General features: G+C 36.1%; 1 protein-coding gene across 1 annotated transcript; it reads left to right on the top strand.

Annotated features, from left to right (window-relative positions):
- Window positions 1-1,132: 1,132 nt before the first annotated feature.
- LOC110124845 (alpha-S1-casein) lies at window positions 1,133-14,923 on the top strand. Its single transcript, XM_070458015.1, has 6 exons — window positions 1,133-1,138; window positions 1,705-1,746; window positions 2,594-2,620; window positions 3,556-3,579; window positions 4,370-4,524; window positions 14,806-14,923. Exons 1-6 carry the CDS (start codon window positions 1,133-1,135, stop codon window positions 14,921-14,923), a joined length of 372 nt encoding a protein of 123 aa, XP_070314116.1.
- The last annotated feature ends 593 nt before the right edge of the window (window positions 14,924-15,516 follow it).

The raw sequence follows: 15,516 nt of genomic DNA, 5'->3' as shown, positions 1-15,516 counted from the left end.
TAATATTTTATTATAATAATACAAAATTAGATCTACAGAATTAAAATAATTAAATGAAATTTACTTTGACTAAATTCTACATCAAATCATCTTAGAGCCTCCCAAATGATTCATTATATTCTGTAATTTGTTCTGCATTTATTTTCCCAAATTCAGTTCTGGGTGTTGATTCCATATATATGCTTCCTTGTGAAAGCACAGATTATTGCCAAATAGACTTTCCATTTAAGAAAACAATGTAGACTCTATAGAAGGAATCAGGGATCCCATATATTCAAATTGCTTTTGTCAAAATTCTCTGAGAAAGAATTGGCAAGTTGATTGATCTCATTGTCTCTAGACCCATTTTCTTATGTGTGAAATGGAAATACAGTTATTTTCACTTCCTGATGTTGTTTTGAATATTGAATGAGCAATCTCCTACTCAGTTATCCCTGAGGCTAGCTTGTGGCAAGTCCAATAAAATGTTCAAAAAATTTTTCCTTCCCCTAATCCCTAGACTATAAAATTTGTTATGTTTCTCAGACCTCTGACAATATTATGATGGTTTTGTTTTTTGTTTTAATCAAGATGTGCATTTGAACTATGAAGTCATAAACTATCTGCTGATAGTATGGATACATCTAAAAAGTATCTATTAGCACAATCCAGCTTCACTATTTAGTAGTATCAATCCTTTTGAGTATTATAGCTTTTCACTTGGGAGGTCATAAATTTTTCTTTTAGTTATGCCAAATAAGCTTGATTAATTAGGACTTTAGGGAAAAGGACTTGTCTTAATTTAGCAAAATTACATTTTCACATTTTTATTCTGTTACAATTGTAGGAAGGAGGAAGTCAATAATGAATTTAATTTGGATCTCAGTGTCATTCTTGCTTCAGTTTCCAAGTAGCTTATGTTGCTTTGGGCTTAGAATCCAAATAAATTTAGATATATAAGTACCACTATCAAACTTATTACTAATCTAAGAAATTACATGAATAATATATTTTAGCACCTTAGTTATGATTAGGCTGTAACCTCCACAAGTGTTAGAACGATATGGTCCTGCTCATAGTGTTCACTGCTCATAGTGTTCATTATTATTTATATCATAGATGGTCCCTAGCATTTAGCATAGACCCGCAGTGAATGGAGGTACCTAGCAAATGTCTGTGATTCACACATGAGTAAAATCAATGTACTGAAATAAAGTGATCTCTCTTTCTGAGGAAGCTATTCATGATCCTATAAGATTATTTATTAAATCTAGAATATTTTAGTATTTTCTTCACGTGTTGTTTTTATAATGTGTGTTCCTCTTTCTTTTTTTAACAGAAATAAATATAATCCAAGGGAGAAATTTTTCTACTACCCATATTTGATAAATGTTTTATTTAAAATTTATAAAAGATAAAATGTAAACAACTGATTAATAGTCATGAACAGAAAATATGTAGTCCTAGGGAATTGCTAGATTATTTTCCCCCAGATATGAAACTTATAGATACTTTATCCTTCCAAACTATAGTAAATATAACATTGAGTTGAATATTTTTTCTAAAGTTAGAAAATTAAAGATATATTGCTAATTTTCAAATTTTGGCAGAGTATACAGTTTATCCTAATCTTCACAGATGATAATATATTCATGGTAATTGTAAAGTGAATGTGTTATATCAGAAGATATCTAAGTAACTTAGAATATATTTCCTTCTATTTAGGAACAACTTCACAGTATGAAAGAGGGAAAACATGCCCAACAGGTAATATTTTGCTTAATGAATTACATAATGATAATATGTTGCAAAGTTTAAATATGCTTGCTTTTAAATAGCTTCACAATTTTGAAGAGACTTCTTTCTTCTCAGGTGGTTATTTTTCACTCCCAACTTTCTGAAACAATTTGTAGTAATCAATCTGAGAAAGGAGAACTATTTGCCTTTCTTTGCAATGGGAGCTGTTCTGTTCTGTCCGTCTCACCTGACAGCAGCGCCTTTGTAATTCTCAACACTATGAAATGTTAATTTCTCTTTTAAGGTATTCCTAAATTTTATATCTTTATGTACATGATTTGATTCTTAAATTCAACAGATTTAGGAAATTCAAGCTCATAATTATGCTATTTCAAGCAAGCCACTTGGAGATTTATTAATACTAATTGAAACCTTTAGAAGAAACTGGAGAGATATTAAATGTCTCTGTCAAAAAACCTTTCTGATCCTCGTATTTATCTATAATATATAATAGAAACTGATTCTTCCTCTGCCCTGCATCCCATTGATTCAGTAGTGCTCCTGGGGCTTTTGATTTCATTTTTAAGGTGACAACCAGATACTGTGAAATATGTGCTGCTATTACAATTCTGATTCTTATCAAAAGCTATGCCAATTTCAATCACTTCTTCCATTTAGTGAATCTTATGAGGATTGTTGAGTATATTTCATATGTCTTAGAAGAAATAATATCTAGATAATGCAATTGGCAAAATTATTAGTGTGAATTCCCAGATCTCTAACATGAAAAGCATTTCAAAAAGTTTGCTTCTTACATTTTTTGGTTTTATTCAGCCTTAAAAGATCACCCTGACTCTTTTTTTTTTTTTTTTTCCAGAAAAAGCCTATGAAAGGAGTGAGTCAGGTAAGTGTGTGTTTGTGTGTGTGTTTTAATACTACCCCAAACTATCTATTGGTAGCCACTGTTTTTTGGAAATTATTTTACTAGTTGCATCAAGAAGTAGTGCTCTGCTAGTATTTCTTAGTTGTTGACTGGTGTTGGACTCTAACATTGCTGGCTCTAACATTGCTATGAAAGATCAGATCTAAGTTGCCAAAGGAAGTGAAAGAACAAATGGCCATCCCTGGGTGAAGACAGCTTCCGGTCAACTTTTAAGTTAGAACAACCTCAGCCAACTATTCATGTTGTTCACATTTGACTTTTTATTAATCTATAGTACTGTCAAGTCTTCTTAAGTTTTCAGTCTTAGATCTAATCTTATGACCTTGAGCAAGCTGTGTTCTCTCTGAGCCTTGTTCTTTTATTTGGAAAATTAATATGAATCTAACAATCTGTTTTCTTCCCAAACTCACATATCTTGACTTTTGCAGTGTTCTTTTGTGTCTTCACTTTTAAAGGTGGTAACTGCATTCAGTTCAGTTTTTTTGGGCCTTTGATGGTTGAGCTTAAATATAGTAAGCTAATTAAAAAATTAAACTGTACAAAGAAAACCATGGAGTTTTATAAATATGAATCTGATAAGGGATTAAACAAGATTCAAAACTAGTTGTCATCAATTGATTTTATGAGAATTATTCTTTAATGTGAATCATATTTTGCTCTCAAATTCTTCTAAAATTCTCTCTTCACTCATGGACCAAAGTAAGAGAAAAGAAAAGACAATTACGTAGTTCATTGAATTCTAAAGTGTACACCATCCTCACCTTTCCATGTAATTTTTTAAAAAATGAAGGTGATCATTCTAATCTTAATAAGAGCACTTGGTAGTGATACTTTAGTCTATTATGACATTTAACTGGGTTTGAATCACAAACTATTTTTTCTCTCTCTCCCTTAAGGAACTGGCCTACTTCTACCCTCAGGTGAATTTATTTTATTTTTATATTAATACTAATAAGAAAACATCTCAGATATCATACTTATTATAATTGTTAGGATAGGCAACCACAGCAAAACTTGAAATGCTTTCTTTGGCTTTTCTAATTCCATCAAAAAACATATATTTTCCACCTGAATATATAAAGAATTATATTAATACACAGAAACAAATAAAAGGTCACGATAGATTAAGAGAGGTAACTATTCCAGAATTTCAGAAAAGAAATAATGCTTTTGCACCAAAACCTTACGGTTATGAAGCGGCACTGGGCTCGGAATTAGAGAATTCTCTTCTCTTTATCCTTGGCATTTCTGAAAACCCTGTATTATTCTGGGATGAGGACCTTCCCTTTTTTTGAGCTGTCTTCATGGAAAACTAAACTATAGAACAGAAAGGCAAAAATGACCTTCTCTAGTCCAAATGCCCATGAGTTGATAAATTATACAATAATTAAATGCCTACTACCAGTTTCCTCTGGACTTTGGTAACTGGACCTGTGTTAGTCATGCAGGTTCTTGGAGTTTGATACTGACTATTGATCTTAAAGAAGTGATTTATTCATTACCCCTCAGGTACTCTAAGAAAAGCCCTTTCCAAAATTTCCTTACTGTGATTTAGCATAGGAAAGAGTTTGATTTCTCTGTTTTCCTCACAGAGGAAACATCTCTCGTGATGCGAATAGCCACGTCTTAAATGAATGCAATGATTCATTTTCAGAGATTCAAAACTGATTTCTCCCACACTGTTGCTTTTTCAATGGTCTTTCTCTCTAGCTTTTCAGACAGTTCTACCAGCTGGATGCCTATCCTTCTGGTGCCTGGTATTACCTTCCACTAGGCATTCAATACACCGAGGCCCCATCATTTCCTGACACCCCTAACCCCGTTGGCTCTGAGAACAGCGGAAAGATTACTATGCCACTGTGGTGGTAAGTTCATTTAAATGACTGCATACTGTTGTCTTATCAAAGGAATGAAAGAAAACATAACATACAAATAGATTTAGAATAAACAGTGACACACAAATGCTTAGTGTCCTATGCTAGAATTTTCTGAAATGGAAAATTGGTGGTAATTTTCTGATATATGGCTAATGTTAATACATTACTCGGGAACATGTGGAGCAGTGCTATCTATTTGGTAAGTGATATTCATTCTGATGAAATTAGGAGGAAGATTTTCTCTCCAAAGTAAAAATTCAACTTTATCCTCCTTGCACTTTTGCTAATCTTTAAATACCTTTCTTTTGATTATACCCATGATATACATTAGAATGCCGTGTGGAGGATAAAGCACAGATTTTGGCATTCCTAAATTCCTAACTTGAAATTTTGATTTTTTTTTTTTTGCTTATTTGAGATAATATAATGATGCTTGTTTTTATAACCTTGAAGGTGATTAAATATAAGAATCTATTAAGAATACTTCTGGGAAAATAAGTAGTGTTCATTTTTTGATTTAGCAAAATTTTATTACTAACTACCTTACTCACATTTTACCAATTTTTGTTCCTTCAGAAGAGTCAAGTGAATTCTGAGGAACTCCACAATTATGGTCTTTGGTAAGTTGGAAATTGATGTCTAATCATTGATCCTCTTTTCATATGAGAATTCAGTACAAAGATACAACTGTAGACTATAAAATTGTTTTGCTGGTCCTGTAGTCTAGCTATATATAGACACATTACACTTAGATAATATCAATAATTAAATTGGCTTCAACATTTTTTGTATTATAATAATATTAAATTTCAGTAGCAATAAAATTAGCCAATTTTAATTAATATAATTTATTATATTGAAATTTCTATACAAGTATAAGAGTGTGGGTGTTAATAATTCTGGTGACCCCAACAGTGGAATCCTATTCTTTATGATCACTGAAATAGAAATACTTAACAAGTCACATAGTGAAATCAAGTGTTTGTCTATTAAGAAGGAAACAGATTTAAATGTCCATAGATGTGTTTTGATTACTTCAATTTACTATATTGAAGCTTGTAGTTGTGTGTGTGTGTGTATGTTCCCTCTCTAGTGGTGGAAACTTGCCTTACAACAGATCAAAAGAAGGAAAATAAAAGTCTGACGTACTTGGAAGTTTTTGCTTTGAATTACTTTGCCATATTTTCTGTTACTGCAAAAGAAATTGCAACCTAGTCATAAAAAAAGTGAAGTTGCCTAGTCATGTCTGATTCTTTGCAACCCCATGGACTGTAGCCCACCAGGCTCCTCAGTCCATGGAATTTTCCAGGCAAGAGTACTGGAGTGGGTTGCCATTTCCTTCTCCAGGGGATCTTCCCAACCCAGGGATCAAACCCGAGTCTCCCACACTGCGGGCAGATGCTTTACCGTCTGAGTCACCAGGAAAGCCCAGTCATAAATTCCCTGTAAAACTTAAAAATCAGGAACAGTGGGTATGTGTTAGTAACAGGAGACATATAACTTTGTGAACTTCATCTTAAGATGAAGAGAAAATGACTATTAAAATGTATCTTATCATAACAGTACCTTCTCCCTTCAAAACATGTAACATAACTAACCACATATTTTTTTTTTTTTTTTTTACAGATGGGACTGAAAATTCCATGCTCTACATGTTTTTAATCTATCATGTCAAACCATTCTATCCAAAGGCTTCAACTGTTATTTTAGAATAGGGCAATCTCAAACTGAAGGCACTCTTTCTTCTTGAGTTCTTTACTGTATTTTAGGTAATGTAACATCCTTAAATGAAATTGGCCTAACAGCTTGTTACCTAAATTCCAGTAGTATCATGCTGGTATAAAGGCCACTGAGTCAAAGGGAATTAAAGTCTTCATTAAATTTCTATATGGAAAATCTGCTTTAAAAACCTTTGAATCACTTCTCCTGTAAGTGCCATCATTTCAAATAATTGTGTGCAGTAACTGAGCTTTTGTCTTTCTTCTTTTCAATAAATTACATTTTAAGGCACTATTCCTATTTTTTTGTCATTATTCCATTGGGAGGAATTTACACAACCTTGTGAGTTTGTATGTGTATAACATTTTGCTTTCACTAAATTTTTATGACACTTTCAACCACATTTTAAAGAAAAAATTCAAATGTTCACTTCTAGCTGATGCTGGTTGATTATAAACTGAGTCTAAGATTTTTCATTTGAGGTCAACTGTTTATAGAATATTTCCCATGAGAACATAGGTGTGGTTTCAGAGAGAACAACACTGTAGTAGTTGTGTGTGCACTGTGAATTTGAACAACCTGGTTGTACTGTTTAATTATGCAAGACTTGCTGGAGCCCAATCCATTTGATCATACTTGAATTTATAACTAGGTAGATTACAAAATAACCATTGTAAAGGTTAATACATGGCACACAGTAACAGAGCATTCACAGTGAGCTGTTCAGTGTCCTCCAAAACTCTGAGGAATTACTTCTCAAAATGACAATAGTTGCTTACTCTGATATCTTTAAAGCCCCGGGAGAAATTTACTTTCCTGGCTTTATTCTAGGATTCCCAACCAACCCAATCTGTCATGACTCATTAAGAACCTTGTATAACCCAGGTCGCAAAACACAGGTGACAAAGTCTCTTATATAACAGCTTAGACCATTTATATCAGTTGTTCTGTTTCTTACTGATTATGTATATATGTATACAAAACATTGAAACATGTCAGTTTTGCCTTGAAATTTTTTTAAAAATCCACTTAGTATTAGGTCTCCTTCCTCCTCTATGTTAAGAAGTACAGGGTGCAACAACTTGTTATTCAATCTAGAGAAGTTTTGTCAATATACTCAGAATACTGGATCTGGCAGAAGTTAACGGAGGGTGCAGATTCATACGTCCTCATAAAAGATATCTCCCGACTTCTGTCACCTTGTCAGTTCCCGACAAGGTGACAGTAAAAACTGTCCCATGAGAGAGAAAGTTCTGTTTTTAAGATGAAAGGAAACGGTTTCTGGTATTTTTTTTTTCTTTAGCTAAGTCAGAATGGAAAAAAAATTAATTTATAGCTACATATGAATGGAAAAAATTAATATCAGGAATTTGCCTGACATGTAGCATATTAAAAATGCCACCTGTAATAGGGGTTATAACCTCATCAAATTTGAAATAATCTGTTGTTATACTCCAAGAAGCTATTTTAAAGGCCAAATGAGGAAGTGGAATAATGATGTAATTCACTATCTTTTAGTCTGCATCTTTTAGTGTTCAACACCTGTAATTCCTCAAGAAATGCAAATTATGATTTTATGATAGAAAGAGACACAAGAATGGCTTCTATTTAGCATTTTTTGACCTCCTTATTCCATAGGTCAAGGGGATAATATGGGGATTAGAGGAGTGTCTAAATGTATCCAGTCAAACATTACACTCTGAACTGATGACTTATCATAAATGGTTTAGAATATCACTAGGCTTAAAAGGAGGCAAACTCAGGTGGCAACATAAATTATTACTCAATTCAAAGAAATCTCAACATGAACAATAGAGTATCAGGACATTTCTCCATCCAACTAATGAGTGATGAGACAAAGCATGGATCTCAGAGTCTGTAAGAAGATTACATAGTTCCTTTTATCCAGGTAAATGCTTCAAATTCATAATCTGAAGGCAAGTACCAGAGTTGGAAATATGATGTTATAGTATGATCTTTCCTATAGAATTTTGATGTCCCTTTCATTCTAGGAGTATAGCTCCATAAATTGATTCTTATTTGTAAATAGCAGGTGGGGTGAATCATCACTCGCTCTGATAGCAGCTTGAGCCAGAGTTTTGTTCAGCAAATTATGTTCACTAGAAAATTTTTGTATTGCTACATCAAAAACCAGCGTGATAAAAAAAAAAAAAAAAACAGCGTGATAACACAACCATTAAATTTTCCTAAGGATGTAATAATTAGCCTCACACAGAGATCACATCTGGTTTGACCATTTCTCATGAAATAATTGCCCCGTTCACTATATCTCTGAAATTTTTAATTATCACCTATCACCAGTTACCACTAAGTTTGGTGACACTAGTCTTGTTTCACTTTCCCTGAGGTAAGAAATGCAATTGCAATAATTTGCACTTCCAACTAGAGTTTTCAGTCAACTGTAGTTAGGCAGTAAATATTTTTGTAAGAATTTACCCTTCATGGAAAAGTTTAAAGGAGAGGTATTGATGCTTTTACTATAGACACAGGGAATTGATGGACCATTCGTACTAAGTACAGCTTTTTACAGATGCTTAAATGTTTCCATTTTGATTGTGGTTACCAAACTGACCTCTAGAACTTCACAAATAATACAAGTGAGTAAAAGAAATGATTGTGAAAATCTTTCTAAGAATGAACTGACAAATGTATGCATTCCTCTTCTGCTACTCCCTCCATTCTACTGTTGCACGTAGAAAGGAATGTACAAGTTACATGTGACCAAATATTGTGACTCTAGAAGAAACTAGAAACACCGGTTGGTGTGTAAGATCTCCTAATTTTTTAATATGGTCTAACACGGAAAAAACATGTGTTTTTTTTTTTTTCTTTTTTAATACAAACTACACAGCCCCTTTCTTTTTATTGGCCAAATCCATCCCTTAAGATACTAGTCTATTTACTATGCTGTGCATTAAGTTAAGAACTTTCCAGGCCTTCTGATTTCTACTTCCAGTTCATATCAAGGTTGAATCTTAGTTATAATGAAGAAAAATTAGAGGTTGGAAATTAAGGTAACAATTAGCTGCAGTAAACAAATCATAATTTTACCATGAAAAAGAGTTACAGGGAGACTTTCAAGAGCATTTGGGATCTGGAGGTTCTCTAAATTTTCCATATCTTCCAACGTATTTCACTTTCAGTAGTTGGGATTCTACTTTCATAAATTTCACAAGACCTACCCAGTTTGTGAATCAGGTCACTTTAATTACTATAGATTAAATATTTGTGACCCCCCCCCATATCCATATATTGAAGCTCTAGTACCCAGTGTGATGGCATTTGGAGGTGGCAACTTTGGAGTCAATTGGGTCATAAGAGTGGAATAACTATGAGTGGGATTAGTTCCATTAAGAGAAAAGATATGAGAGAGATGATCTTTCCTCTCTCATGTGAGGATACAGTAAAAAGGCCAGGAAGTGACTCTTCATTATTTGCAGGATCTGCTGGCACCTTGACCATGGACTGCCAGTATTTAGAACTGTGAAAAACAAGTGCCTGTTGCTTAAGCCATTTGGAATGTGGTATTTTGTTTTGAAGTGCTGAACTAAACATTAATTTTATAATTCAAAAATTAGACCTTGGATTTTTTTTTCCAAAAATATAAGGTTATTATGGCCATGAGTGCTGAAAGTTTCATTAACACAGAACTATGAGGTATGGAAACATGGTTGGATTCTGTCAATAATCTTATGGTTCCAAATGACACAAATAAACCTTATCACAAATTAATGGAAAGAAGAAAAGTGAAAGTGTGAATCACTCAGTCGTGTTCAACTCTCTGTGACCTCGTGTACTGTAGCCCACCAGGCTCCTTTGTTCATGGAATTCTCCAGGTAGGAATACTGGAGTGGATAGTCATTTCCTTATCCAGAGGATCTTCCCAATCCAGGGCTCGAACCCAGGTCTCCTGCATTACTGTCAGAGTCAACAAGGAAGAGATTTATTAATTCATGCAACAAGTTGGATTTTTGCCTTTGTCTTTGACTTTGTGGATCACAACAAACTGGAAAATTCTTCAAGAGAAGAATACCAGACCACCTTACCTCCTTCCTGAGAAATCTGTTCGCTGCTCAGAAGCAACAGTTAGAACCAGACATGGAACAACAGACTGGTTCCAAATTGGGAAAGGAGTATGTCAAGGCTGTCATCACCCTGCTTATTTAACTTATATGTAGAGTACATCATACAAAATGCCAGGCTGGATGAATCACAAGCCGGAATCAAGATTTCTGGGAGAAATATCAATAAACTGAGATACGAAGATGACACCACCCTTATGGCAGAAAGCGAAGAAGAACTAAAGAGCCTCTTGATGAAAGTGAAAGAGGAGAGTGAAAAAGCTAGCTTAAAATGCAACATTCAAAACTAAGATCATGACATCCTGTCCCATCATTTCATGGCAAATAAATGGGGAAACAATGGAAATAGTGAGAGACTTTATTTTTGGGGGCTCCAAAATCACTGCAGATGGTGACTACAGCCATGATTAAAAGATGCTTGCCCCTTGGAAGAAAAGCTATTATCAACCAAGACAGCATATTAAAAAGCAGAGACATTACTTTGCTGACTAAGTTCTGTCTAGTCAAAGCTATGGTTTTTCCAGTAGTCATGTATGGATGTGAGAATTGGACTACAAAGAAAGCTGAGCACCAAAGAATTGATGCTTTTGACCTGTGGTGTTGGAGAGGACTCTTGAGAGTCCCTTGGACTACAAGCAGATTCAACCAGTCCATCCTAAAGGAAATCAGTCTTGAATATTCATTGGAAGGACTGATGCTGAATCTGAAAATCCAATACTTTGGCCACCTGATGTGAAGAACTGACTCATTGGAAAAGACCCTGATGCTGGGAAAGATTGAAGGCAGGAAGAGAGGGGGACGACAGAGGATGAGATGGTTGGATGGCATCACCAACTTGATGGACTTGAGTTTGACCAAATTCTAGGAATTGGTGAAGAACAAGGAAGCCTGGCGTGCTGCAGTCCATGGAGTCATGAAGAGTCGGACACGACTGAGTGACTGAACTGAACTGAACTGAATGGAACAGTTGTATTTAGGAACTTGATTGTGGCCATTAACACTTTTGTTCAACCTCTGCCATCATTCTTCAATAGACTAACTTACTTTGCAGAAGTTGGTGACCCAAATCCCATGGGTTTATTATCATCAAATCCTAATCCTAGAGGAAGTGACTATATTGCAGTTTCCCTGAGTGTCCATGCATCAGTAGAGGAAAGTTAGTTGGCTCTAGCTGGTTCAAGAACCTCTCCTATTGGAGATAAGGGATTGTGGTATAATCCTTGAATTGGAACATACAGTCATTTCTTCATCCAAAAGCCATTACAATATTCTAATTACATTTTCAAATATACCAAATTGCAATTGTAGAAGCTTAAAATTAAATTATGTATTTTATTTGATATTTCATTATTTTTTTTAAAAAGTCTTCTATGAGAAATAAATGTCAATATCTTCCCATTTGCAAGCTTTGCTCTTATAATTTTAGTAAGTCAGAAATTTTTCTGGTTCTCCATTTGTTAAATAATTTGATCAAAGATTTTCAACTGCGTTTTGAACTAAATGTAACCAAAAATTTTATATCTCACTCCTTGTTTCCTAAGGTTGCTGTCAATAAAACACACAAACTGAGTAGCTTAAAATGACAGAAATTTATTTTCTCAGTGTCTGGAACCTAGAAGACTGAAATCAATGTATTGATAGAACCATGCTCAATCTGAAGGCTCTAAAGAGCCTTTCTTGCCTCTTTGGAGCTTCTGTTGGTTGCCAAGAATCCCCAACCTTCTATAATTTGTGGTTGTATCTTACAATTGCATCACTCCAATTCCTGCTTATCTTCACACGGCTCTCTCTTCTCTGTGTATCTCTGTTCAAATCTCCCTTGTCTTATAAGAACCACAGTCATTGGATTTAGGTCCACTCTAATCCAGTATGGGTCTCCCCTAGTGGCTCTGTGGTAAAGAATCTGCGTACCAATGCAGCAGATACAGGTTTGATCCCTAGGTTGAGAAGATTCCTTAGAGAAGGAAATGGCCACCCACTCCAATATTCTTGCCTGGGAAATGACATGAAGAGGGGAGGCTGGCAGTACAGTGCATGGGGTTGCAAAGGAGTTGGACACCACTTAGCAACTAAGAAACAACAACTAATCCAGTATGACCTTATCTTAAATTGATTACATCTAAACACCCTCTAGCTAATAAGCTCACATTCACAGATATCAGGGCTTAGCTGCCAGGAGCCAGCACACGAGACCCCACCCATGACAAGGTCATGAGGAGAAGACCTGACAAGCAAGGCAGATCAGGACTTCAAGGATTTCAAATAGCTGCCCCAGCGCTCACCTTAAAGATGATCTCTGTCTTTCTGATGCTTGCTGTGTTTTTGCTCTTAACGTGCTGAGGTTGTGCAGTAGAAGCTACTGTTAATATAGTTAAAGATTTAGAAAGATAAGAGTTTAGCCCTAGTGTGGAAACAATAAGAAAATTGTTAACTTTAACCAAGAGTGCTAAACAGGGGCTGCCTCACCAGAGCTGCAGAGTCTTTGTCTGGTAAACCTTTTAGATAAATTTAACTGACAACTTCTGCAAAAGGACCGACCTTTGTGTTACCAGGATTGAATTTCTACTATATTGCAATCTGCTGTGCCGTGAGACTGCAACTTCGCTGTTTTCTGTTAAAGGCAAAATGGAACATTAAAGAATAGGTTACGGGAAACAACTTTGCATTCACCTAGGTCATAAAATGTCAATAGGCCCCATGGCCAGAAGATAATGTACAAGACTCTGAAAAACAAAGAAGCATGCAGAAAACACCCTGGTTTCCTGAAGGACAAACTGATGTAATGTTAAACTATCTTCCCCTTAAAAATGTACTAACTTAAAATATAAAGGCTATGGTAAAAAAAAATAAAGCATTGCCAGACCCTGCTGCACACCCCCAGTCTGGTCTCTCTCTCCCTCTTTCTCTCTCTCTCTCTCTCTCTCTCTCTCTCACCGACGCCGTTCACCCTGAGGGTACCCCTGGATCCTGCTGAGGCTGGGCCCCAGCAAGTGATGCCATGAACAGGAACCCAAAGGTAAGTCTCTCACTGTTCAGTTTTTGGGACGGCTAGGACCCCACCTTTCCATGGGGATGGTCTTGATCCCTGTCTCCTGTACAATATCATGAACCTCCGTCCATAGTTCGTCAGACTCTCTGTCTATCAGATCTAGTCCCTTAAATCTGTTTCTCACTTCCACTCTATAGTCATAAGGGATTTGATTTAGGTCATACCTGAATGGTCTAGTGGTTTTCCCTACTTTCTTCAGTTTAAGTCTGAATTTGGCAATAAGGAGTTCATGATCTGAGTCAAAGTCAGCTCCTGGTCTTGTTTTTACTGATTGTATAGAGCTTCTCCATCTTTGGCTGCAAAGAATATAATCAATCTGATTTCGGTGTTGACCATCTGGTGATGTCCATGTATAGAGTCTTCTCTTGTTTTGTTGGAATAGGGTGTTTGCTATGACCAGTGCGTTCTCTTGGCAAAACTCTATTAGCCTTTGCCCTGCTTCATTCCATACTCCAAGGTCAAATTTCCTTGTTACTCCAGGTGTTTCTTGACTTCCTACTTTTGCATTCCAGTCCCCTATAATGAAAAGGACATCTTTTTTGGGTGTTAGTTCTAAAAGGTCTTGTAGGTCTTCATAGAACCATTCAACTTCAGCTTCTTCAGTGTTACTGGTTGGGGCATAGGTGTGGATTACTATGATATTGAATGGTTTGCCTTGGAAAGGAACAGAGATCATTCTGTTGTTTTTGAGATTGCATCCAAGTACTGCATTTCAGACTCTTTTGTTGACCATGATGGCTACTCCATTTCTTCTAAGGGATTCCTGCCCACAGTAGTAGATATAATGGTCATCTGAGTTAAATTCACCCAGTCCAGTCCATTTTAGTTTGCTGATTCCTAGAATGTTGACATTCACTCTTGCCATCTTGTTTGACCACTTCCAATTTGCCTTGATTCATGGACCTAACATTCCAGGTTCCTATACAATATTGCTCTTCACAGCATCAGACCTTGCTTCTATCACCAGTCCCATCCACAACTGGGTATTGTTTTTGCTTGGCTCCATCCCTTCATTCTTTCTGGAGTTATTTCTCCACTTATCTCCAGTAGCATATTTGGCACCTACCGACCTGAGGAGTTCCTCTTTCAGTATCCTATCATTTTGCCTTTCTATACTGTTCATGGGGTTCTCAAGACAAGAATACTGAAGTGGTTTGCCATTCCTTTCTCCAGTGGGCCACATTCAGTCAGACCTTTCCACCATGATCCGACCATCTTGGGTGACCCCACATGGCATGGCTTAGTTTCATTGAGTTAGACAAGGCTGTGATCCTGTGATCAGATTGTCTAGTTCTCTATGATTATGGTATTAGTGTGTCTGCCCTCTGATGCCCTCTTAAAACACCTACCATCTTACTTGGGTTTCTCTTACCTTGGACGTGAGGTATCTCTTCGCAGCTGCTCCAGCAAAGCGCAGCCGCTGCTCCTTACCTTGGATGAGGGGTATCTTCCCACAGGCGCCCCTCCTGACCTTGAACGTGCAGTAGCTCCTCTCAGCTCTCCTGCACACAAATAGCTGTGAAGAGAAGAGAAGCAAAAAGCAAAGTAGAAAAGGAAAGAATCCCATTTCAATGCAGGGTTCCAAAGAATAGGCAGGAGAGATAAGAAAGCCTTCCTCAGCGATCAGTGCAAAGAAATAGAGGAAATCAACAGAATGGGAAAGACTAGAGATCTCCTCAAGAAAGTTAGAAATATCAAGGGAACATTTCAGGCAAAAACAGATTCGATAAAGGACAGAAATGGTATGGACCTAACAGAAGCAGAAGATATTAAGAATAGGTGGCAAGAATACACAGAAGAACTGTACAAAAAAAGATCTTCATGACCCAGATAATCACAATGGTGTGATCACTCACCTAGAGCCAGACATCCTGGAATGTGAAGTCAAGTGGGCCTTAGAAAGCATCACTACTAGCAAAGCTAGTGGATGTGATAGAATTCCAGTTGAGCTATTTCAAATCCTGAAAGATGATGCTGTGAAAGTGCTGCATAAATATGCCAGCAAATTTGGAAAACTCAGCAGTGGCCACAGGACCAGAAAAGGTCAGTTTTCATTCCAATCCCTAAGAAAGGCAATCCCAAAGAATGCTCAAACTATCACACAATTGC

Source organism: Odocoileus virginianus, chromosome 29, assembly GCF_023699985.2.
Source record: "Odocoileus virginianus isolate 20LAN1187 ecotype Illinois chromosome 29, Ovbor_1.2, whole genome shotgun sequence".
Classification (NCBI taxonomy): Eukaryota; Metazoa; Chordata; class Mammalia; order Artiodactyla; family Cervidae; genus Odocoileus; species Odocoileus virginianus.
The sequence above is the reverse complement of the archived record's forward strand: the minus strand, read 5'-3'. Positions and strand labels throughout refer to the sequence as shown.